This window comes from Microtus ochrogaster, unplaced genomic scaffold (genome assembly GCF_000317375.1).
Source record: "Microtus ochrogaster isolate Prairie Vole_2 unplaced genomic scaffold, MicOch1.0 UNK5, whole genome shotgun sequence".
Taxonomy (NCBI): Eukaryota; Metazoa; Chordata; class Mammalia; order Rodentia; family Cricetidae; genus Microtus; species Microtus ochrogaster.
In genome coordinates, this window is record NW_004949103.1 from 2785219 (window position 1) to 2810958 (window position 25740).

A 25740-nucleotide genomic window follows, 5' to 3' on the forward strand; every position below is an offset into this window, starting at 1 on the left:
CCCTCCCGGGCCCCGGCGGCCCGCGACCCTGCTAGGCTGCGGCGGCATGGCCCGTGCGCCCGGCGCGACCTCTGCGGATTGCATCGGTGTGCAGCGGCGGGGCATGCCCAGGGCACCGGGCGCGGCCTTCAATGGGCGAGGACACGGACACGCGGAAAATTAACCACAGCTTCCTGCGGGACCACAGCTATGTGACAGAAGGTAACGTACGTGTTGTCTGAGACCCCCTCCGGCCGGCCGCGGCGTGGGGATGCCGTCGCACCGAATGCCCTCCGAAGGTTTGGACCGCGCGCTGTGTGTCGTGTCCCCCCACCCCCACCCCACCCCGACCCCGGGCCGGGAGGGAGGGACCCGGGGGCTCCAACCGCTGCCCAGCGCCCTCCTCCGTGTCGCCCTCGGGAACACAGCTGTCCTTCCCCCGCCGGGTGGCACTGGATCGGGCCCTGACTATCATTTACAAAGCCCAAGCCTGCAACAAATCTGGTGTGGAAATCTCTGGGACGTGGAAAGGCTTAAAAATCCTTCATTTGCCCTTTCAGCCTGACCAGAGCCCGCAGAAATTTCTAGACTGTCCATTCCCTGGAGAGGGACCCAGGGGGAAAAATTCCATTGCCAGATCCTCCAGGGTTCAGCTGCCCTGGCACCTCCCTGGCCTCCAGAGGCGGATCCCCTGCGTGGGAGGGGGAAGGAGGCTCGTTCCAGCTACTGTTGTATTCCTGGGTAGTGCTACTAGACAGGAGCTAGGCCAGACCTTCATGGTTTTCCGGAAAAAGTGGGGCATGCTACCCCAAACAGGCTCTGCGTTTAAAACCCCCTAAGTTGGCCCTGTGCGTCAGTCCCCACCAAAGGCTGGTGGGATGCAGAGGATAAGTGCCCTTTGCTAATGTGACAGTAACTTCCGGGGTCCCCAGGCCCTGCCTGGCCATAGAAACGGTGGGGACAGCTCGAGCTCGCAGCTAGGGGCTGGAGGAGTGAATCAGCTGCAGTGAGAGAACTATACACCCTGGTGCTGGAGACTTTCCCGGGCAGTGTAGGCGCCTCCTGCTCCAGGGCTGCGGGCCTCACCGGGAGGTGTCTAGGGCTTAAGCAGGTGGCTGCCCGGGTGGGAGGGCTCCTGGCACTGAGACCCGGGGACCGGTGTACGTGGGTTCCTGATCCAAGGAACCTGCGTGGGCCTGGTCTCCCCCGTGCCTAGCTCTGCCGGAAATGAGGCGGGCGCGGCGACTCCCTGAGGGTGCGCGGACCCGGGAGGCAGAAGCTAGGTGTGCGACCCAGGCGTGTGGATGCTGAGGGCGGTGCTCCGCGCTCCGGGGAGAACCGCTGAGTCACGCGTTGCCGCGCGGTGTGCGGGGAGAGGGGGCAGGGCTGTCAGGCCCGGGCTGGGTGGCGGCACTGCTCTAACTCGGCTTTCGGAGGCCCCTGGCGCAGAACTCAGTTCTTTGTCGCCCGGTGGGTATTGCGGAGGAGGGTCGCACTTCGTGAAGATGATCTTCTGCTCACAGCCTGCCTAGTGGCAGAAGGCAGCCTGTGTGGCTGGCGGGGCTTCGGAGCTTCTTGGCAGGGAGTCGTGCGCAGGGCCAGTGTTGGTCGGGCTTTCTTGGGGGGAAAGCCTTAGTTTTTTTTGTTTTTTTTTTTTTCGTTTTTTTTTCTTTCACCTGCACACCGGGTAGGAGTCAATGGGCCTCAGAGCTTATGTGTACCAAATACAAACTTCATGATGCCCACCTCACAGAGGAACAGACAATTCAAAGTGTCGCTTTCATCCGCATCCTACTTCCTCTTCTTTAATAAAATCACCTGGGCAGGGTCTGCAGGAGGAGGGAGGACCTTCAGGGTTCAGCAGCTCTTGCTGCTGCTGCTGCTGCTGCTGCTGCTGCTGCTGCTGCTGCTGCTGCTGCTGCTGCTGCTATCCCCTGATTTTTCAGGTTCCAATGCTGGGGCTGGATGAAGGCCCCCTGCCCTGGTTCATCCCGTGTTCTATCTAGCAAGGAACCCTGTGGCCTGTGGGGGAATCTCACTTGCCTTGTTTTATCTGTACAACGGGAGGGAACAAGATCCTCCCCTCAAGCCTCCAGGCTATGAGAACTGGGTGAAGATGGCGAAGAGGGGCTACCTTCGACCTGTGAATGGTGATTGGCAGCTGAAATGTATTGAGCACCTCTTGGGTGCCAGGGCCTCTTGGGTGGAAGTCTCTTCATGAACTCTGGGCATCGAGCAGTAGGGGGACTCAGGCAAGGAGGAACCCCATCAGATATCCCTACCCTTTCAGGGATGTATAATGAGTGAGGCACCTTTAGACTCTTTCTGGAAGGTGATGAAAATTGTGGTCTCTCTAAATAAGGACAGGACTTCATACACACACATCCCAGTCACACTAGAGTCCCGACTGAGTTATGCCTGAGTTCAAGGTCAGGCGCAGACTTGTCAGCTGGCAGACTGATTTGTGTTCAGGTTCTGTGTATGGTTTACCACCTGCTGAGCTTCCCTGATGAGTCACGAAACATCCCTGGACTTCAGTTAGCTGCTCTATAAAGGGAAAAGTCACAGTGACCTCTGTCTCAGGATCGTTGAGATGACCGTGGTCCAGAGAGTGTAAAGTGCTCACAGAGAGGACTGGGCATCCTGGAGGCATTCATAAATCACAGCAGCTTCTTGTCCTAGGAGTGGATTTTGAGACTCTGTAAAAACCCAGGTGTATGCCTTCCCATCCTTCGTGGAGGTAGGCCCTTGCTCACTTATGCACTCCAACCATGCCATTTACAGCTATTCCTTAAGCCAGCACTGGCCCTGCACATTTCCTGACTTGGGGCATTGCCGTATCTCTCTGTTCTCTCTGGAAAATCCTTCTGGCCCTGCACATTTCCGCAGATCTGACACCTTCCACTGGCCCTGCACATTTCCTGACTTGGGGCATTGCCGTATCTCTCTGTTCTCTCTGGAAAATCCTTCACCCCTCTCCCAGGACCAACTCCTAAACCCCTGAATCCCCAGTCCAGTGTCATCTTTGCTAGTGAGAACCCTGCCTAAGTTCCAGAGTCTCCTAGTAAATCCTAACTGTCCTTAGAACAGTAGAGTTCTGTTATCCACTCCTACTGTGGTGAACTGAATGGGAATGGGCCCCATAGGCTCTCATTTGAATGCTGAGTAGCCCAGGAGTGGAACTGTGTAATAGAATTAGGAGGATTAAGAGGTGTGGCCCTGTTGGAGGAAGTGTTTGCCTGAAGGTGAGCTTTGAGGTTTCAAAAGCCCGTGCCAGACCCTTCTGGATCTCTGCCTGCAGATCAGGATGTAGCCATCAACTGCTTCCCCAGCAACATTCCTTCCATGTTCCCTGCCACGAGGATAACAGACTAAGTAAGCATTTGAAACTGCAAACAAGGCCCCAGTTAAAGGGCTTCTCTGATAAGAGTTGCCATGGTCATGGTGTCTCTCTGTAGCAAAGAACAACAGCTAAGTCAGAGGTTGGGGAAAGGGAGCAAAATATTGCTGTGCCAGGCTTCACCATGCTGTTTGTTAGAGGAATATGAAGGACTTTGGGGATTTGGACTAGAAAAGTAGTTGAACACTTTAAGCAGGGCTTAAGGGTCCATCCTAGTAGGGACATGGAAGATAATGCTGAGGGCAGTGTGAACTGCGGGGGCCTAGCTCAAGAGGTTTCAGAGGGGAAGGATATTACTAGCAAGTGGCCAAAAGACCATTCTTGTGATATTTTGGCAAAGAATGGGGCTGCTTTTTTGCTCTTTTCCTAAAAGTCTGCCTGGAGCTAAATGGAAGAGTTTTTGGATTAATGGTGTTTGCAGAGGAGGTTTCAAGACAGCCAGTGTTGACTCGGTCCTGTGGTTATTAGTAATCCCTCTTATGCAGACCTATCATGAGAAGAAGCAAGCCGGATGAAGAAAAATACAAAACGTACAGTTTGAGGAGAAAAGAAGCATCAGGAGTGTAACTGACCCAAGTGACATTTTCAAGGAGATAAACAGTTTAAAGAAAAGTGTGGTGCTAAATGGAGTGAAGGGAGTGATGACCTCAGGGCAAGTCTCCCGCTCAGCTAAGGTTCCAACCTGTGGAGAGGAATTAAGGAAAAACTTAAGCACAGAAGGAAGCAACAATGGAGAGCTGATGCAAATGTAACTGACCAAGGGGACCAAGATCCAGCCCCATCCAGCTGTAGACTTTGGCTCTTCCACTGGTTCTGGCTTTAGAGTCAAGGACGCAAGAAAGGCATTGTGGAATCCTCCTCCACGGCTAAGGAAAGCGGCTGAGACCAGGTGTGTGTCAGGGGTGTCCCTATGGAGCAGGCCAGTATAGGTCACTGCTTGAAGTTGTGCATGAGAAGCCTGGATCACCTTGAAAACCCTGAGATGTTGGAGATGCTGGAGTTATACCTGCTGAGGAAACCTGCAGGCTGGGTGTGGAACCAACTCAAGAGAGAGAAGTGTGTTTGTAGTCAACAAAGCTGGACGGAGTGGGAGTTCTGAGGAGCACTTTGACGTTGGACGTAGAGATTTAGAATTTGGAGTTTGCCCCTCTGATTTTCTGTCTTGCTTTGGTCTAGTATTTCCTCACTAGGCTCTTTCCTCCCTTTTGGAATGAATGATCTTCCCACCTCACTCAATAATACCAGCAATGTCTTTTGCTACCCAAGGGTGTACCTGTTGCCCAAAGAGGAAATTGAATCCTTTGGAACTGGAGTTACACATGATTCTGAGCCCTATATGGGTTCTAGAAGAACCGAATGTGCTCTTTACTGATGATTTATTGCTCCAGTCCCATACTTATTTGGTTTTGGGGGTAGGATCTTTCTGGAGTTTATTGTTGGCCTGACTGACTTGTCAGTGAACTCCAGGAATTCAACCATCTTTACCTCCTAATGCTGAGGTTACATGTGTGTGCTCCTATGCTAGGCTTTTATGTCGCTTCTGGAGATTGAACACAAACCCTCACGTTTGCATGGTGGCCTCTTTATTGACTTTCTAGCTCCTATATTCAGTTCCCCCTAATTCTGGAGGTCCCTCTACAGACTATCTGGGTCCCAGACCCCTTGCCCAGGGTACATTGCACTGAGACCCCGCTCCAGATGACCTGATGCCGTGACTCCTTTTCTTTGGGTCAGCCTGACTCATGAGTCACTGAGATGAAAACTATAGCTTTGTGTTGGTGTAGAGACCTCAACTGTTAGGAGGAGAAGGGTTTCGCCAGTCATGTGGCTACTCGCTAGTTAGCCATCCATGTGGAGAAATCTCAGCTCCACCTTCTCTTCTAGGGTACGAAAGGCAGATTCAATGACCTGCAAGTTCCCTTCTCATTTAGTGTTCTCTGATTCTAAAGTCAGAGCCAAAGTTTCATCTCTTTTTTTCTGGGCATATTCTCCTTATCCTTCGCTGGCCAGTACTAGCCTCCAAGCCAAACACCTGCCATTGTGTGGCATTCAGCTATGCCTGTGTGCAAAAGATCATTCTAACTGGGTTTGTTGGATATTTATACCCTTGGTAGAGGGGTGGGGAGGGCCACAAGACCCTCATCTGAGTATCCAGCTGCTCCTCATCCCCTCACATAACCCCTTGATGTACATTAGAATAGCTTGATGGGTTTTTTAGTGAATGCTTTGGACTGAACTCAGCTCTGTTGAGGGCTGGTGTGGTCCTTGGTTGTGGGTGCAGGGCACAGAGAACTTGGGAATGGGGAAAGAAAAGAAATAGAAGCTTGTAGGGTGGTGGAAGGACTTGAGCCCAAGCAAGGGGGCCCTCTAGGATGGGGGTAAGGTGGGCATAAGTAATGAAGTAGAAGCTAGTAGGGCAGTGGAGGGATCTGAGCCTGAGAAAGGGAGCGGGGCTCCAGAATGCAGTGCTCTGGGGAGTGTCTGTCTATCAGACATTTTAAAGAACTGTATATATCACCCAAAGGATTCTGCTTGGCTCAGTTTTGAGACCAGTCCAAGACTCAGCTCTAGACTGAGTAGGATGGGCATGACCAGGCTTGACCAGACCTAGCTCACCCATCCATTCTTCTCTTCGTGCATTGGCCAGCATATCTTCTGGGTTGTCCACAGGATGCAGCTGTGGTCCTTGGGGCAGGAGTTCAGCCTAAGGGCAGTCCCAGCAGTGACCAGTCACTCTGTGTTCCACAGGGTAGATGTTGAAGGAGCGTAGTCTCTTTACCTGTGCCTATGTGTTCTGTGTGATGTTAGAGTTGTCTGTCCTTCCAGAACTGCACTGGCTTTATAGCTGAAGGCTCAGGGGAGCAGGGATCTGACCTGTGTGTGTGTGTAGCACATCCATTGAACAGCCAGTGTCTAGGCTGATCCCTCCAACATCCATCCAGCCTTCCCTCTGGTGCCTGTGCATTTGTGCATTCTAGGAGACCACGTACAGTGATTGCTCTGGTTGGTCCAAAGGTAATTTCATCATACAACAGCTTCCACAATGGAAGCAGGAGTTAGTTCTGGAGGATGAGTGCAAGATAAAGTACATAGGAAGGGGTCCTTCTTGGCAGAATACAGAAGCTCACGGCTTCTGATAGCCATCTTGGCCCCCTGGATGGGTTGTGACTGTGAGCCTCCATTCGGTCTGTCTTAATACCTGGGTCTGTTTTTAATATCAACAGTAATCTCATTATAGAAACAGGATTGAAGCTGCTTTTCTAACTTAGCATGAGGTCCTGTGGTTTTCCAGGCTTGGCTGCAGGGCTGGTGCATCGCCTGGGCGGCCATCAGGACCCTGCACTAAGCGTGTGGGGTGGATCTAGCTGTGCTGTCCTGTCTTGAAATTTCCAAGCATTTCTCTGGGAACTGGAGTTCTAGGAAGGTTGGTGGCAGGACGGAGATGTCTAGGCCTGATGTCTACCCCAGCCCTCTGTCAGGAAACCCAAAAGGAACCCTTTAACACTCAGGAGACTGAAGGTAGGGAAACTGGGAGGGATTTTCACCAACTTCTTCTTTGGAGAGCCATCCAGTGTCTCACGCTGCTTGCACCAGGGCTGTCTGGCCCTGGATTTTCCTGGATGGTCCTGGCTGCTGCTTAGATCATTAGCCAGGAGGAGTGTACTGCTGCTCAAGTACTTTCTGTCTCTATGAGCTCCCACTCATCACTGGGAGAATCATTCTCAGTCTACCAGGGCCTGGAGCTCAGGGGCCTCTTCCTACTTTATGTACAAATGAGATATGGCTGAAGCCAGAATTGCCCTCAGAACTCTCATCAAACTGGCCAACCAAAGTCCCACCCCCACCCATGGGGAAACTGAGTTTGGGTGAGGGCTTAGTGGTACATACATGCAGTCCAGGAAGAGCCAGTCTTTGTTGGATTTATATTCCCCTTGCTTCTGTTGGAAAAGCTTAGCGATTCTTGCCAGGCTCCAGGGAGGGGAGTGTACAGAGTCAGGATCATGTCCTTCAGATCTCTCTGCCTCTCTGGGCCTCAGTGTCTCCATGCTGCCTGGTATATCAGGTGTGGTAATGCTCAAAGTGCCATGTGGATACTCCAGTTAAACTTGGGGAAGACAGTCACCACTCTGGCTTCCCTAAACCCATGTCTAGACCTACCCTGCCCCATGTAGCCCAGACTGGCCCCTGCCTCATGGTGTAGTGGAGGCTGACCTCCAATCCTTGACCCTCCTTCCTGTATCTCTGTTGGTACAGGTGCTACTGTCACACCTGTCTCCTGGGTTTCCTTTTTTGAGCTGATCAGGCACAGCTGCTACCTTTATGCCTTTCTTCCCTCAAAACAAGTTCTGATGGATACCCACACTGGCTCCCGGCTCTCACCTTCTCCCTCTAGATTTTGGGTTTTGTCCTTAAAGCTCCAGGAGCTAAGGGACATTTTGCTGAGAGCTGTTCCTAGGAAAGTAAGCAGTTTTGCCAGGTGAAATGCTGGGGTTCCATGGAGAGGGTAGCAGGTGTGGAAGGTAGCAACTGGCAGAGGAAATGGGCGGAGAGGCTGCCCATGCCAGCAGTCTGCGAGCCTCCGTTCTGTCTGCCTTAATTTCTGGGTCTGTTTTTAATATCAACAGTAATCTCATTATAGAAACAGTACTGAAGCTGCTTCTCTAACTTAGCATGAGGTCATGTGGTTTTCCAGGCTTGGCTGCAGGGCTGGTCTCATGGTGTATCGCCTGAGCAGCCGAGAGGACTCAGCACTAAGTGTGCAGGGCTTGGCTGCAGGGCTGGTCTGGTGGTGCACCCCCTGGGTGGCTGTCAGGACCCTGCACTTAGTGTGCAGGGCTTGGCTGCAGGGCTGGTCTTGTGGTGCATCCCCTGGGCAGTCGTCAGGACCCTGCACTAAGTGCAGTTCTAGCTGTGCTGTCCTGAAATTTTCAAGCGTTTCTTTGGGAACTGGAGTTCTAGGAAGGAAGTTCAAGGAGCTGTGGCTGGGAACAGGCTCCTTTCCTTCACTGTCCAGGGTTGTGGACCTCACATGACCACTCTGCCCCTCTATATCAGTGGTTCTCAACCTGTGGCCTGTGAAACCCTTTGGGAATCACATAACAGGTATTTACATGATGATTTATAACAGTGGCAAAATTACAGTTATGAAGTAGCAATGAAATAACTCATGAATGGAGTCACCCCAACATGAGGAACTGCTGCAACATTAGGAAGGTTGAGACCCACTGCCCTGCATGGCCCCTTGTACTATGTCTGTATTGAAGGAGCCAACTCTACTCCTCACTGAATCCAGATCTAAACAATGACATCCTGAGATGTGAACCCTCAAGATAATGGCCTTTAAGAAACCAGGGGTGAGGACGTGGGATAGGGAGAAGGGACACCCACCTATTCCTTTTCCCCACACATGTGAGGCAAGCGCTCCACCACTGAGCCACACCCCAGCTTTCTTACTTTTATTTTGAAACAGTTCACCAAGTTGCCCAGATGGGCATTGAACTCTCACCTGTCCTGACTCAGCCTCTGGAGTAGCTGGGCATCTTTGACTCTAGAGTCCCAACTTTAAACGTCACACTCTGAAGGCAGGTGGGAGAATGGTCCCAGCTTTCTTCCAGGTTCTCCCTGTGGTAATCACCTGTGAATTCTGCTATCAGCATAGAAAGGCCATGGCCTGCAGCTGAGGACCCCATCCCCGGTGACATAACCCACACTGCCCAGCCTGAGGCTGTGGGCAGCCTTTGTTCTGCCACAATAGGCCATTCAGCCCCTGTCCAGGAAGACAATGGCCCTGCTGTGCTAGGATCAGGGCTACCATAGCTCTTTGGGTGTGTCCTGTTCCCTGGGCAGCAGGCAACTGTCTTCTGGGCTCAGAAGAGGAGTCCAGACACAGCCAGGCACAAACACTGACTGTGGACTGGCTGTCCTGCCTGAAGGACTCCAAAGCCTCATAGCCTAGGGGATGATGCTCAACCTGCAGCTTCTGTAGACCCTGCCTCCCCTCCCCTCAGCACCGCAGGGACCCTGTCTCCAAGGAGCCCAGATCTGCCAAGTTGCACAGACGGCTCAAACTCAACCTCCTAAAGCATAGTGTGTAATCAGAAGTGAGCAGGCCAGCTGTCCCTGCCGTGGTGGTCCCAGTTACTAAATGTGGTGGCCAGGCCTGTGGGCAGATGGCCTGCCTGCATTTAAACTCCAGTTTTGCTCCTCGTGAAACTCAAGATGCTAGGCAGGTGCCCACACCCCCTTCCCCCTCTGTAAAATGGGGGTATGTGGAACACCCAGTAAGATGCCCAGCATCCTGTCTGCTCAATGTGTGGCCACTTAGAATTCTGCGGTCATTGAACTCTAAAGGCACTCTCCATGTTTTCAAAGCACAGGGGCTGCCGATCACCAGGGCTTCAGTTGGAGGTTTTTGAAACATCTCCCAAAACTTCTCGCACAGACTGACGTAGCTCTGGTTGTGAGGCCTGTACTGCCCATCTGGCTGGGCCTCTCTCAGGTGTTTCCTGATCCAGGTGGGGCAGCTCTCCATTTTCAAGCTGCCGACCTGCTGAAGGTGCCCGATGTGGCTCTGTAAAGATCACAGTGCCACCTCCACTGACTCTGGTTCGTGCCCAGTGACTGGATGGCTGGCCCATCACCAGGAGCTGGTTCAGACCTGCTTAGTGACTAAAGGGGGCCTCTGCTAGGCCACACCTGGTGGCAGCGTAGGAGATGAGGGAGAGTGAGTGTGGTTGACTTCCTCTTGAGGTGTGGCGAGTGCTGTGTGGGGTGACACATGGGACAGGCCTCCAGGGCCTGGCACAGCGGGGACGAACCATCTTCCTCCCCAGGGTGAGGGCAGCACAAGGATCAGTGCCATGGCCACCTGTGTGTGTCCTTCTGCTGCTGGGATATCCTCGCCCCAGAACTGTCACTGTGTGGGGAACCAGCACTCTGAGAGCCACAGATGGGCTCCTGGGGTATGGATGCCGAGGACTCCCCATTCCAGAATGTAGTGATACCATTATTAATCTCAGTTCCATAGAAGCCACAGACCCGGCGGTGAAATACCATGGCTGCCTATGTCCTGATCAAGTCCCTTATTGTCGTTCCTTTTGCTGTGTTAAAACGTTCTGAGAACCACTCAAGGGGACAGGGTTTATTCTCTGGCTCACAGTTCAAGGTACAGTTCACCTGGTGTGAAAATCAGGGCTGTCGGAGCTTGAAGTAGCTGGCCACACTGTGTCTACACTCAGAAGAAGGGAGGTAAATGCTGGTGTACATTTAATCCTTTTAACCCAATGTTGGTGCCTCATTCAGTCCAGGGCCCAGCCCATGAATGATCCCAGCCATGTTCAGGTGGGATCACCTCAGTAACCCAATTAAGAAAATCACTAGGTGATTCTAGATCCTGTGTAGTCGGCAATTAACTGATCATCACAGTTGTGGCTGGCTTGTTGGTGGGCAGCATGATGGCGGGGGGTGGGGGGCTTCCAGGCCCTCCTATCTGCTCCTATCTGTCATGCTCCTCCATCCCTTGTATTCTTTGAGGTGGTTTGTAAATACAACTCACTGGCCTCCGAGACGGTTTTGGCTCACAAGGGACACTTTTCACTCCCCCACATTCCATTGGCTGGAGCTGTAAGGGGAGCTGGACGCTGGAGTCCATGGTTAGGTAGCCCAGGGACTATGCTAGTATTAAGAGAGTGTGGATCTTGGTGGGCCGTCTTTGCCACATGACCTGTCCAAACAAAACCTCATGCTTTCCATCTCAAAGGCCCTGTTGAGGATTCCTTACCTCTGGGTATGGTGACACACGCCTTTAATCCCAGCACTCTGGAGGCAGAGGCAGGAGGAGCTCTGTGAGTTTGGGGCCAGCCTGGTCTACAGTTCCAGGATAGCTAGAGCTACATAGACCTATCTAACCCTGCCCCTCCAAAAGGATTCCACTAGGTACCCTCACCCAAAACCCTGCTGGTCTCTGTCCCTGCCTCAGTGCATGGTGATGAGGGGCCAGAGCGGAGAGGCAGAAAGTACCTCGGGAGGTCAGGTATGTCTGAGCTGAGGGCTGGAGGGTTGAGCCCGGATGCACGATGATGTGGACACAGGCATTGGATGCGTGGGCGTGAAGGTTGGGAGGGGCATCCTTGCAGGAGCAGTTTGTAGGATCATGAGGTGTAGATTGGTGGGGGGTGTAGGAGAGAGACTTGTGAATGGCTTTAAATGTCCCTAATAAGGAGTTTGGATTTCAAACTGTCAACCTTGAGGAGTCACATAGAGGTGGCTCCGTCCTTGCTGGAAAGCATTTTAAATTCTGTTACAATGTCACAAAATATATGTACATGTATACTAAGGTCAGAAAACACAGGAAAAAAGGAAATCCTACTCCTTAAAGAAGTTTGGGCTATTTTCCTTTATATGGATATATATATATTCTCCTCTATCTACCTACCTATCACCTATTGATCATCTATCAGCTGTCTATCATCCATATCTGTCTGTCTGTCCATCCATCCTTCCATCACCTGTCTATTATAACCAGCAATGTTTTTTCTGTATCTCCAGTCTGTCTAAGCTGAAACATGCTTTTTTTTTTTTTTTTTGTCATTTATCAAGTGCTCATGCTGGGTTTTGCTCTTTAAGATCTCCCTTAATAACACACCTTGACAGTTCTCCTATTTGAAGGGGCACAGTTTTCTGTCTGCGCCTGCAGATGTGGCCATAGGAAAGTGTTGGAAGGCAGTTTAAACAGTAGCAGTGTCCCGGCCCACAGTGCTGGACATGACAAGTCCAAGGTTAAGGTGTTGGGAGGACTGGCTCCTCCAAAAGCTGCCCTCCTTGGCCTAGGGAGAGGGCCTTCTCCCGATGCCCTCATGTGGTTGTCTCTCTGTGCTGTGTCCTTGCAAGGACACTGGGCGCATTGGATTAAGGCTGACCTAGAAGAGCATATTTTACCTCAGCCACCTCTTTAAGAAATCTGTCTCTAAATGCAGGCACCTTCTGAAGGCCTGGGGTGGGGCACAAGTGTTGCCACTGGTAGGGCTCTTCCTCGGAATTTTAATGACTTGCGGGCTAGTGGGTGTTGTGGCAGCGCCATCTGCTAGGGGTCATGCAGGCCTCCGTGAGGGCTTCTCTCACTGGGTACTGTTCGGGAATACCTTCATGGACCCCCGCTTTCCCCAGGAATCTCACTCAGCAGTTCCCCCAGAGCCTGCTCCAGTCAAACCTCCCACACCTGCCAACATGGCAATAAAGAGGTGGGGTTCTGAAGTGGCTGTGGGGAGGCGAGGCATTCTCGCGGGTGCTTCCGCACCATGGTGTCCACTCAGCTGTGGGATCGTGCACACGCTCCTTGCCTGTCCGTCGGGTCACCTGTCACCTCTGCTGCAAACACAGCTCCTTGCTTTCTCATTTGCTCCTCGGGGTATCTGATTTTAGGTGGTCACTCATGTTGCTGTCATCTTCTGAGGAAAACCAATAGAACACAGAGGAGGTGACAGTGTGGTGGCTCTGTGTGGCTTTGAAGGCTGGCTGTGCATCAGGCCAGGGACTGCTCTTTGTGCCTGTTGGGTTTTGGAAGCAGCCATTTTGGGAGGAAGCCCAAGCAGTTTGTGGAAGCTCAAGTGGAAAGGAGCCAGGGCTTCTGGCAAAGCCAGCATCTAGGGTCACTGTGCCTGTGGGTGAGTGACCACTACATGAGTAGTGACGGCTCTGCTGGAAAATACATTAGCTGAGTCAGATCAGCTGTGTGGGAGGGAAGAGTGGCCCCTGAGACCTGCCCAGACGACAGATGAATTCAGAGTGACAGAAACCTGACCAGTCATGAGTTCTCATACTGAATTCCCAGTCCTGCCCCTCTGTCTCTTCCTACTTGGGCAATAATGTGTGTGGTCTCTCTGTGGCCCTGCTGGCTCTTCATACAACCCCTTCACCACTTCCTTCTTCACTTGTGTTAGATTGTGTCCGTTTCTGGTGCTGATAACTGGGAAAGCCAGGCAAAATACTCAGCTCCCTTAGGGAGAGGTGAGCCCCCTGAGGCAGTAAGATCAGGAGTCCAGCAACCTTACTGCAATAGCCAGGGGTCCTGTCTCACCCCCTGGCATCAGGCACCATGCCCACTGGGGTATGTCTACCACCTCTGTACCCAATTCCACACCTACTATCTACTAGGTCCCAAAGCATGTGTCTGAGGAAGTGAGTGGACACATGGCTCCTTCTCACACCTGGCCTTAGCAGTGCAGGCGAGCTAATTACCAAGTGTCACACTTGCCCCCTGGCCTAATCCCCCAGGACAAGCAGTTGTTCACTTATGTGTGAAGTTTTGGTAAGTGAGGATTTCATATGTATGTATGTGTGTATGTGTGTATGTATGTATTATGTATTTGGTTTTCCGAGACAGGGTTTCTCTGTGTAGCTTTGAAGCCTGTCCTGGATTGGGCTGGCCTTGAACTCAACTCATAGAGTTCCACCTGCCTCTGCCTCCCAGTGCTGGGATTAAAGGCATACACCACCACTGCCCAGGGAGAATTTCCTTTATAAGGCTTAAATATCACAGTCCTGGACAACACTGTTCAGAGCTCTCTCAGCAGCGTGGGAACTAAATCGTCGCATTAGAACATCCAACTTCGGAGGGCTCCTCGGACCCTGGGCACAGACAACCTTTTGGGCCATTGTGCCACTTTTCTGGAGGAATGTTTGTGTCTTCTGCAAGTTCCTGTTCAGTCCAAACCTCTGTGCAAGAGTCTTGGGAGGCATTTCAGTCACTAGGGTGGGGCCCTGATGAGTGGGTTAATTCCCTAGAGGACTCCTTTGCACCTTGACTTGAGAACACAGTGAGGAGATGCTGGGAATCCAGAAGCCATCACCAAATGGAGTATTGGCTTTGATCTTCCAGACCCCAGACCTGTGAGAAGTAAGTGCCACCCAGGCTGTGGCATTTTGTTATTCCAGTCCGAGTGGACAGAAGCACTCCCCTGTGACAACCCCACCTGCTGTTTTACAAAGACGGAAAATTCAGAACAGGAATCGGCTGATGACGTTGCAGTCAGCAGGGCCATAAGGAGAGATGTGCTGGCCTGGGAGATGTCCCAGCTCAGTGCTGGAACACTTGGTTCTGTGTGAGCCCTGAAGAGAGAAGGCTGCAAGCGGAACTGAGTAGGTCAGAGGCTCGGCCCGCTAAGGTGGATGATGGCCTTGAAGAGGGTCATCAGCAGCCAGGGCTCCATGAAGAGAACTCAGGGCTATAAAAAGGAAAATAGTGTGCCCCAAAGATGGAGGTATCCCCAAGGAAGTGAGCCTGGGGAATCCGGGGCTTTGGGTAGTCCAGGCTGGTATGCTTCCACTGAGCCCTACCCATCCAGGTTTAGTAACTTAAGGTACCCCTGAAGTGGAAAGTCACAGTTGGAACCTCACGTTGCTCCAGATTTTGAAAGGGAGTCCCCCCAGCATGGAAGGCCTTTTCCTCAGGTTCAACTGCCTAGATTCCAACAAGCAGAAGCCAGTGTGGCTTGAACCACTGTCACAGCGAAAGGAAGAAAACACTCGACTTCTCAAAATCCCAAGTGTTTTCAAGTCTAGTGTCCTGAGCCAAGCACAGGGGCTGGGGTAGTAATTGACGTTGCCAGCCTGCAGTCTCGAACCACCGGAGAGAGGGACCTCTGGGCATGCCTGTGGGAGAGTATTATGGCTGTGTGACTGTTGGGGGAAGAGCCTCTTAACCGTGGGGCAGTTCCTGAGCGGGGCATCCTGGACTGTATAAGATAGAACCAGCACTAAGAAGCCTTCATGGCTCTCTGTTTCTTGGCTGTGTCTGTGATGTGACCAGCTGCTAGGAGTTCCTACTGCTTCACCCTTTACCTGTGAACAGTAATAAACTGTTTCGTCAGGGCATTTTATCCTAAGAACAGGAAAAGAAACTAAGCTGGTGGCTCACACCTGTCCTCTCAGCACTCTAGAGACTGAGGCAGGAGGATTTTGCTGTGAGCACAAGGCCAGGCTGGGTTACACAGACCTTTGTGGGCATCTACTCCACCTGCCCCCAATTACAGTGTCCTTAATAAATAGTGGCTTACTTACTAATTTCCCTGTACATTTCAAACAGTTGGGACGAGAGCTCGTAATGTCTTGTTTAAAGGTCACAGGGCAATCGTAAAACGCCTCCCTGATGGCTGAAATGACGTGGAGCTGAGTTAGGCTGGACCACCACTTCCCCATATTGCTGTGTGAAGGGGGAACAGCAAATGCCCTTCCAGGGCGAGCCCTTGGTGGTGTTTTACGCCATGCAGGAAGGCAGTAACCTCTCAAGGCTGCAGTTGAAGAGAGTCAGACATCCGATTTTCTTGCTGTGAACCAATGTGGCCCACAGCCTGCTCCTGACAGGGACTCTGCTGTCCCTCCTTGATGTTCTTGTGGGCACATCCCCTGCCAGCCCGTGCGCTTTGGGCCCATCTGGTGTGGAATAGCCTTGATGGAGTGGACTGAGTGGTAGCCATTCCTATGCCAGCTCTTCACCAGGAAGATGGTAAAAACACCATGAATATTTCATAGCCCCGAGGAGAGGTTAGGCACTTTATGGAAGTCATGAAAACACAGTCCATCATCCCGTGCCCCACACTGTCAGGCTGGGCATGGTGGTGGCTGCGAAGGTGCCCCAGCGGGAAAGTTTTAATTGTATTTCTCTGTATTCTGTCGTTTGATAGAAAGGCTTGAAGGTGCAGAAATAGAAAAAGGTGCATTTATGGGGGGTAGATATAGCCTTGATTTTACCCTAGAAGCATTGTATGCATGGTGTGTGCATTTTGTTTTAAGTCCCCCCCCAGATTAAAATATACAGTTTTGTTTCTTTTAAAATATTAAGTACACTGTAAACATTCCCCTGTTATGTGCTAACAGTGAACAATTTTATGGGCTCTATAATATTCCATCAAATAGAGATAATTATGCATTCAGTAGTTACACATGGATTCACTCATCACATTAATGGGGCCCGTGGTAGGGATGTGGGGGGGAGAGCTTACAGAAGGAAGGGGGTCCTGATGCAGTACGATGGGGTGCAGTGGGCCCAGCTGCAGCCTGGAACCAGGTAATCTGGGGTACTCAGGCTTGAAGACGGCCTTGCAGCAGTTGTGTGGCACAGTAGAAGGGAAGGGGGGGGTCTCAGGTGTTCAGGTAGGAGGGACATTGTGTGCGAGGCACATAGGTCAGGATCAGCTGGTGTAGCCTCTGTTACGGAGCCATTGCTTGTCAGTCTTGGAGGTTCTGGGCAGGCATGGTGGACTCTGGAGGGATGGGATGGGTGGGATGGGGTGGGTGCTTCTTGCAGAATGTCCCAGTGATGTGTCCTAAACTGTGGTGGTCGGGGTGTGGCACGGAGAGCTGTCCCAGTCGGTGGGAGGAGGAGCTGAGCTGCCTGGCCTGGTCCTTGTAGAATAGGAGGCCTCAGGCTGGGAAGTATGGGTGCTGCAGAGGAGGGTGGTGTAGTTGTCCGTTTTGACTGTGACCAAAGAGATGACCAAAGTAACCCCGGGAAGGGTTTACCTGGACCTACAGTTTAGTTAGAGATATAAGGCGGGGCAGCTGGTCCCACTGTTTAGAGCCAGCAAGCAGAGAAAGAGGATGCTGCTGCTCAGCTCACTTTTTGTTCTGTCTTCAGCCCAGGACCCCAGCTCATGGAAAAACTATCACAGCTACATCCAGGACTGTTTCCATGGTGATTCTAAGTCCCATCAGTTTGACAAGATTTACTGTCACTGATGGAGAGAGCATCTCCTCTGCTGTTGACGCCCACTAGCCAGCTTTTGCTGGTTTAGATTAAGATATACTGAGCATTGTGGGATACACTGAGCATTCTGGGGTATGCTGAGCGTTATGGGTTACACTGAGCATTATGGGATGTGCTGAGCATTATGAGAAGGTCTATTGGCCTGCATCTCAGGCACTCTTAATGTTGCCATTCTAGGAGTGTTGAATCTTGTTAAAAGTGTTGGGTGTGTTTCTTAAGGATTGAATAAAATTAGACATGTTGTCTACCACAGTAAACTTCACTGCCACAAGCGTTTGTTCTGCCTGTGTTTTAGAGAGGCAGCCCTTTAACCACTACGGCAGAAGGTTATCTGGAGAACCCAGATACCTATCTGCCTCTGCTCTATCCGAAGGATTAACCATAGCTCCACCACTGGGAGTCTGTGGCCATGCTCGCTCTCACTAGGTGGGGTCTTCCAAGGTGGGGCTGAGGCTGTGCCCTTGATGAGTCGGAACGTCACTGGCCTGTCCGTAGCTCTAGTATGTCCTCATAGAAAATGAGTTCGGAGTAAGAGTAACCAAGGATCTCCTTGTATCTCAGTCTCTGCTGCAGACGGCCATGCCTGTGGTCCAGGCAACACTTTGGGAACCCTCTGGGAGCTATGGGGGTGGGCCTACTGACACCTAGGCTTTGCTGCATACGCCTGTCTCTCTTTAAGAGCTGTAGTTATTAGGGCTGTGTGACAGGTAATGTCATTTAGTGAGGCAGGCAGCAACCACTCTTTTCTGCCTCCTGGTTCTGAGGGGTTGGGCAAAGTGAGGTTGTCAATCTTCCCTCTAAAGGGAGCCTGCTGTGCCTCTTTATAAACGGTGGCCGGGCAGGTGATCACACTGTGGTGATGAAGACAAATTCTGGAGGGTCAGGCTACCATCTCTAGCACGTAGCTCTAGGGCAGTTGGATTCCTTAGGTGGTCGCTGGCTTTCCAGGGTCAAGGTCATAGGGTCTTCCCTGACTTTCTCAGAAGTCCTGGGTGTCCCTGTCATTTCCCTGGTGTGAGTTGCAGGCTAGCCCTGGTTGAAGGGGAGTCATGGGGTGGAGGCCAGCTTGTGCTGAGAGCAAGGACAGACAGGTAGGGCCAGCGGTGGTGCTAAAGCCTCTTGGTGCCTTCAGTCAGCCCCCAAATGGCCTGGGTGGTGTGAGCCCTGTCTGACCTTGGACAGGTTCCTGGGCACATCCATCTTCCTGCCCAGACAGAAGTACACAGTTTTCCCTCCCCATCCCAGTTCAAGGATACCGACAGCATCCGTTAATCCCTCATTAAACATGCAGAACAGGGCAGGTGACTGGAGGCTTTCTTTAGAGGGCAGAATTGACTGGAGACAGCCTAAGTCCCGTAGGTGTTTCAAATACAGAGTTCCCGTCCTTACCCTCTCCACTCTTGCATGTTTGGGTGGTCCTCATAATAGTGGTCAACGTGAGACTGGGCAGGCCTTCTTGCCAGGACACCTTGTGGGGAGAATGCAGAGTGTGAATAGGTAAGCCAGCTTGGCCTTTCTGCCCCACTCATCTGGTGCCAGGAAGGACACACTGACCTTCCCAGCAGCAAATTTGCTCAGTGTCTTAGAAGCAGGTTTATTGGAAACCACTCCAGCCCTTGTGATCCCGCCCCTGTCCTGGTGTGTGAAGCTCCTTCCAAAGAGCTGCAGAGGGCCATTCTCTGCTCTGTGGACCTGCCACATCTCTCCAGGTCACGAGGGGAAGCTGGGACAGGCTTGGGTAGGGTTGGTTCCTGCTTTCTAACACCAAGTCCTCCAGCTTGTCCTTCCACCCACACTGATTCCTGAAGTTGTGCATCTGGGAGGAGCTCAGGCCAACCTGGGGCTCCCTTTCCTCAGTGCACACGTGACCTGTCCTAGCTCCTCCCAGCAGCCCCATGTCATCTTTGGGTCTAAGTCAGTGACTAGAATGTCCTTTTGGGGTCACGTTAAGAACATACAGAGATCATGCATGCTGGTGTTAAGAAAATTCTTCCCCCACGCTGGTCCTTACAGTGGGCAGTGGGATCATGACAGAGAGATGTCTGTCCATGCTCTGTAGCCTGTGAAGAAAGATAAGCCGCCCTTCCACCTGCTTCCCTCTGCAGCCAGCCAGGGTGTAGCTGTGCGGAGTGAAGCTGTGCAGAGGGTCAGGGGCAGCAGTGTGGGCAGCGACCCCAAAAGCGTGGACTGCAATCAGTAGCTCATCTGTCCTAATACCCATGCTTCACTTTCTCAGGGGAGGTGTCAGACTCAGGCAGGAACCTTTGTCATCAGGATGGTATCCAGAGTCCTAGACAATCCAACACACAGCACTCCAGAGCACTGCAGGTGAAGGGAGGGGCCGACCCAACCCACACACTTTCCTTTGTCCTTCTGCCTCCCTGGCCACCCCATCCTGGGAGGCTGAGAATTAATTATATGTTGTCTCTGTAAGCAGCCGGCTATAAAAACCTATCTGCAGGCCAGTGGCTTCTGCAACAGCCAGACCTGGCTGGATTTATCACCTCCGCCTCCTCCAGACTGTTCAGGGAGGCCAAGGAGGCTCTCCTGCTGCCTGCCCCCACTGTGACAGAGCTGTGAGCCCTGCAAGACACAAGCCACAGAAGAGAATCTGTGTACAGTAGCAGAGTGTTCCTTGGAGTTGGTCCCCACAAGAAAGGTGACATTATCTGGGGCTGTGTTTATCCAGGGGTTTTAGATGTTTTAGAAACAGTATCTGATATCTGAGGGTCAGCAGTTCCTGGTCATAACATGTTTTTTTTGTTTTGTTTTGTTTTGTTTTTGCGATGGTCTGCAGGGTACCTGGTGCAAACTCCACATCAAGGGCTTTAAAGGGAGGAAGACTGTGGTAACAGATGAGATTGACAGGTCTGTGTCCTGAGATGTCCCCAAACAGACTGAGTGGTCAGCATAGGCTCAGTGGAAGGAGGCTCCCACAGGCCAAACTGCCCAGAGGAAGCGTCTCATTTGCCTGGGTGATGGGCAGTGCAGGTCAGGAGGGTTTCCTAGAGGGGTGAATCCAGGCCTTCTGTAGTTAAGCAGGAGGCTGGTGTTAAAGAAGAAAGAGTCCCAAAGTCACAGTGCCTTCTGGATGAGGGGCGGGGCATAGGGTGCGGGTAAGTGAGGAGCCTGGTGTCATGGAGGGAGGCTGGCAAGGGCCCCGGCTGAGGATGCTGCCACTGCCAAGTGCAGGACTGTCATTTCCAAGTGACAGAGATGGAAGGGAGAGAGTCCCCAGCTCAGAAATGGATGGGCCTGAACTTGAACTCAGACATGACAGGCTTTGTAGCCCTGAGGCTCTGGGTGGCCTCATTGTGTGAGGGTTGCATCTGGCCACTCACAGGCTTTTGGGGGGCCTCTCCCCCTCTATTATTTGCTTGGCAGGTCTGGTGGTATTGCTGACCACAGAAGGCCAGAATCCCCCAAGCTGTCCTGCTGAGCGTGTCATCTGGCACTTCCTTCCAGCCCTTGGCTAGCTTAGACAGTAAGGCTGGGCCACCTCTTTGTGTCTCTGCGACCCAGATGAAGAACGAGGTAGACATTCAATGCCAAGTGGAGCGGGACTCTGTATTTGGGTTAAAAATGGAAGTGTTGAGAACAGGGGAGGCAAGTCAGTGTCTGTGTGTCCACGAGGAACTGGTTTTGGATGCTGGCCAGGTGTGTCTGGTCCTGACCCCATAGACCTCCAGTGTTGGTGTGCCTGCTCCCACCCAAAAGATAAGAGCCGATGGCACCACAGGGGCTCAGGCCCAACTCAGGGCTGCATAGTCCATGGTCATAGTGGTAGGGTATTGAGTAGCTCACCCTGATTGACAGCTCCACAAATGGGATTCCTACCACACCTAGCAGCTCCCAGTGCTAATTTTGTTGCTCTTGGAAGCCACAGTCCTCAAAGCTATCTAGGACAGGCGACCAAATAAAAGAGAATTAGGGGGGATTCTGGGAACACAAGTCTGGCTTGTGGAGAGTTGAGGGAAAGCCTTGCAGGGAATTCCCTGGGTCTCGAGGCTGTGGGTAGGGCTCTTTTCATTCTCCCTTGCCCTGGTGAGTTCCAGCCTCCTCTGCGAGCCTGTACCCCATGCACATCTGGCTAGGTTCTGAAAACTTACCCTCACCAGGCCTGTCTTCTTGAGAACATTTTGGCCCTGTGGGGTGCTACTACTTTCTAGACTCCTCAGGGTGGGGGATGGGAGAGGGTTGGATTGCAGCCTGTGTATTGCCAGGGGCCTGTGTGTGGGACCTAGAGACCTGCTGAAAGTCACCTGTTGTTATCAGCATACCTGCGCTCAAGGCTCCAGGCTGCACTCTTGGTGTCTCACGTGCACACTGAGTGAAAGTCATGTGTTTGTCTGGGACAGAGTCCTAGAAGCAGGATAAGGTGGGCCAGAAGTGTGTCTTGGTCCAGGTCTCTGAACACATAGATTCTTACATGGGACAGGAGCCCCTGCCGATTCCCCGCTGATGGGTTCAGCAGTGTAAGATGCTGAGTGATGCTGACCAGCACTTATGCAGAGACCTTCCCCTGATTCATGCAGGTGCCCTTCTGCATCCAGTCCCTTTGGGTAAGGGCTACTGGCTGTGGTTCCTTCGCTCAGTTGTGGGGAGAGGACACTCAAGAGCAGATGAAAGGGTCTTAGACGGTGGCAGCTCTGATCCTTGGCCCAGGAATTCTCTACTGGAGTCCCTAGAGTATCGTGTAGTGTCAGAGATTTGAGAACTGTGTGCCTGGACCCCATCCAGTGGAGAAGAACCATAGACTCTGGGCCTGGGGGAAAGGGGAGGAGGGTGGTGTGAGGGGGCACACAGCAGGGTCTGCCTGAGAGCCCAGCTTGAGCTCAGTGGGTACAACTGGCCCTGGTCAAGGTGGGGAGGGCCCAAAGCAGTCTGTTTAGTGGACTAAAGTCAGGACACCTGGGCTGTGGCTTGGCTCAGTTCTGTGACCGTTCAGTACCTTCATATTGTTCAGTAAGAGACTTTGGAGCCCTAATAATGGGTGCAGGGAGGTTCTTCCCAGAAAAGCTCAATATTTTCTGCTTTTCCGTAATGACCACAGTTTTCTCCTTACTAGCCTGGCAGACCTGGGAAGCCTTAGAATGTATAGAAAGCTAGGCAGGGTGGCTGCAGTCCCAGCACGTAGGAGGCTGAGGCAGGAGGACTGGCATGGGTCCCAAGTTACCCTGGCCTATAGAGTTGAGAAAGTGTTTTAAAAATTAAAATAGAAGGAAAGAAAGAAAAGAAAAGAAAAAGAAGAGGAGCCAGACCTTTCTTTGGCCCCTTTCCCGAAGGTGTGATTGGGTGCCTGCAGTTCTGAGCACACTGGACATTCAGGCAGCTCCGCCCTGCCCATCGGGGAGGAGCCTGTGGTTCTGAGCTGCAGGCCCCATGAGTATTGGGCCCTATGCTAGGTAGAGCCTGAGAATCTGAAACACTTATTGAGGTTTCAGTGTTCCTCAGGAGACCTTGGCAGTGGCCTTGCTGGGCCTCATGAGTCCTCTCAGAGAGAAGGATGGAGTTCTACGGTGTGATCGCGAGTTTCCTCTTTTCCATTAAATAATTGCTAAGGAAGCAGACTCCCATAGATGGGGAGGAATAAAGGTTAGGTCTCTCTGAAGCCTGATACCACCCTCAAAGGGGTCTTTGGGAGCCCAGTACCTGAGATTGGATCTGGGGCTTGAGTTTCACAGCATCCTGGGTGCCAGCAAGTGCTGCCTCCTTCTCTTCTGTTCCTCCCAGCTCTTCCTCTGCAAGGAAGAATAGCAGCCATTGCTTCGGGGTTATTTCAAGGGGATCCCCATGGAAACCGAGAGTGGGCGGCTCCTCTCAGCCACAGATAGGGAGTTGGTTGCAGTGGCAGTCTGTCCTACCAGAGGGTATGAGGGACCTACTTTGACAGTGGTGTTTGTAGAGGCCTGAGGGGGGGTGCTCCCTACATTATATTCTCTCTTCTCTCTTCTCTCTCTCTCTCTCTCTCTCTCTCTCCCCCTCCCCCCCCCGGGGATCCCCAAACTGGGCTCCACCTGCCAATTGCCTCTTTCTTCAGCTTGGGCTGGGACTATTGGAGGCTTCCAGTGTCCTCCTGCCTAGAGCTCTGTATTTTAAGGCCTGGTTTCTCTCAGAATCTTTTCCCACCGTTGACTGGATAATTCCCAGAACTCCTTTTTCTCTTTCCCCATCCCCCCTTTCTCCTCTATCGGCAGAGAGTTATCTTCTCCCATCTGATGAATGGGAGCCGTGGTGCCGGCCCTGCCCAGCTGGTGTGGATCAGTTCAGCAGTGGAGAGGAAGAGCTGCTTTGTTGCGGTCTGAATTTCCTCAGCCCTGGGTGGGCAGTGGCAAGTGAAGTCTATGAGGCAGGGAAGCCACCCAGGAATGCAAGATGCAGGGAAGTGCCCTCCAATGGAGCCTAGTATGAGCCCTTTATGAGCAGTGGGCTTCTGGGCTCTAGGTATCTCTGTTGCTTCTGCAGGGCCTGGTGGGGGGAGGAGGGTGGGAGGCCAAATGATGTTGTTGTTCCTAAAACTGAGGGGACTGAGGTGTTGTGATCTTGGCTGAACTCACAGCTTGGCTTCACCCCAGGGTCTTTGAGGATTCCACCTCCCCCCACTCCCTGCCACCACCCCATGGCCTAGCTGCTGGACTGCCTTGGGGTAGGGCTGGGAGCTGAGGAAGAGGAGGACCTCGAGCACTGCCAAGGCTAGTGATACTTGGTGCTGAGAAACTGTGAGGGAACTGTGTGTAGGGGGTGGCGAGGAAGCTGGAGGAATGCCTCTGAGTTCTGGGGTCTTGGGGTTTTAACTGATGCGTTCTAAATGGCTCCCGAGGGTCAGGTGCTGTTCCAGGTGCTTGGTTGTAGACTTCACGTTCTCTAAGGATCTATACCTTTGTTACTGGATTTTAAGGACAAGCAAAGTAAAGCACAGAGAGGTTCAGTGCTGTGCCTGGTGGATTTGAACCAGAGCCAGAGGCACATGAGACACCGGTACTTGGGGTCCTGAGACAGGGGCTAGCGTAAGCATCTAAACCAGGAGACAATACCCAGTGTAAGCATCAAAACTAGGAGACAATACCCATAGATTGAGGACATACCGCGATAGGGCCCAGAAATCCTCCTGATCCTGAGTCCTGAGGGGTGAAAGGCAGAGAGACACAGAGCCCCTGTCTCGTGGAATGAGATTGCTGAGAGCTGGCGTTAAGTCTTGGACTTTGTAGCAATCATCAGTTTGTTTATGAAGTGGTACCTGTGTGGCAGATGGGCCGTTGCCCATTCTGAGGGTTTGATTAGCAGGTAGCAGGCTGAAACCCCTTGATATGCCAGCCTTGTAGAGTTTCCAGTTGGAGGAATTGGGTGCATGGTTGCTAATTCATGTATGTATGCAGGGCTTCCGGCAAGTTCTGTCTTACCCACGACTGTCTGGAACATTCTTAGCTATGGCTGTGGGATGATCAGGAGTCATGCCAGAGAGGTATAGAGAGGGATTTGGAACGGACTGGGCCATGGATGTGAGGATGTCCCCAGAAGTGACCTTTGAGGACTGCATCTTTGTTTAGGGCTTGGTTCCCATCTACCAGGGTAGTTACAGCAAAATCTGTGTACGCTGTGGATAACAAGCAAGCCCTTTGCAAGGTGTGTGTGCTGGGAGAGGGGAGAGCTCTGCCTTCCCTTCGTACACAGCTTCCCACAGGGTAAAGAAATGGGGAAACTAAGCTTTGAAATGCAGAGGCCTTGTCCTTGGCACAGCAGGATACAGGAAAGGTGCTGCGAGGGGAGGGGGGTTGTTGATCATTTCCCAAACCTCAGAAACCTAGCATCTGGGTCTGTGCAGGACGCTTGAGAGTACCTGGGGAAGCCATGTGACCTCCCTAAGTGTCAGTCTCTTGGCTTTCATAACCAATGGAGTCAAACACTCAGATGTTTTGCTCAGAAGACTTGACTGCACAGGTGGGCGGGTCTGTTCCCTCGATCCCCACCCTCCTGTCGTGGGCCTCACCCTCCTGTGGAGATCACCTCTGTCTTGGGGACCTGCTCACTTCCCTAACCAGGTCTTTGGACCAGCCTGGGGTCCTAGACACTGCTGTTGGCAGAGGGCTGCAAGCAGAAAGTGCGTGACCAGGGTGCGTCCCCATGGTTGCTGCCTCTCGGCTGTGTGGGCTGAGTGAAGCGGCCCAGTAAGCTGCACCAAGAGCCATCTGTTTGCAGCCCATGGACCAGATGGTCTGTTAGGACTCCTGGGGGCAGGGTGGGGAGGGAAGACATTTGCCAAATACCCAGCATCTTCTAGAGCCTCATCACAGCCCATACTTAAACAGACCAGAACAGAAGGCCTAGAACGGTTCAACTACAGGTGAAGGTCATGTAGCTAGGAGGTGGCAGAGGTGACATCCGAACCTAGGGCTTTCTGACTTCCTGGGCCCCTGAGGGCTGTGACTTCAGTCCCAGTGTGTCCCTGGACCTTGTCTGGAAGTCTAGACTGTACCCAGTTTTATTGTGGTCAGACAGACAGGAAGACTGGGTCTGTCACGGCTCTGTGTGTATCCTAAAGCACCCTTTACCTCTTTTTTGCTTTTTGAGACAGACTTTCTCTATGTAGCTTTGGAGCCTG

At 52.2% G+C, this 25740-nt stretch overlaps 1 protein-coding gene across 2 annotated transcripts in view; it reads left to right on the plus strand.

Annotated features, from left to right (window-relative positions):
• The first annotated feature begins 6 nt into the window (after positions 1–6).
• Positions 7–25740, plus strand: part of Ppp2r2c (protein phosphatase 2 regulatory subunit Bgamma) — an 83285-nt gene continuing 57551 nt past the window's right edge. The window contains exon 1 of one of the 2 annotated variants that reach the window (XM_005365948.2): positions 7–201. In XM_005365948.2, the coding sequence (XP_005366005.1) occupies positions 132–201 (70 nt within the window). In that variant the 5' untranslated portion in view covers positions 7–131. The other variant, XM_013353317.1, reaches the window with a different exon arrangement.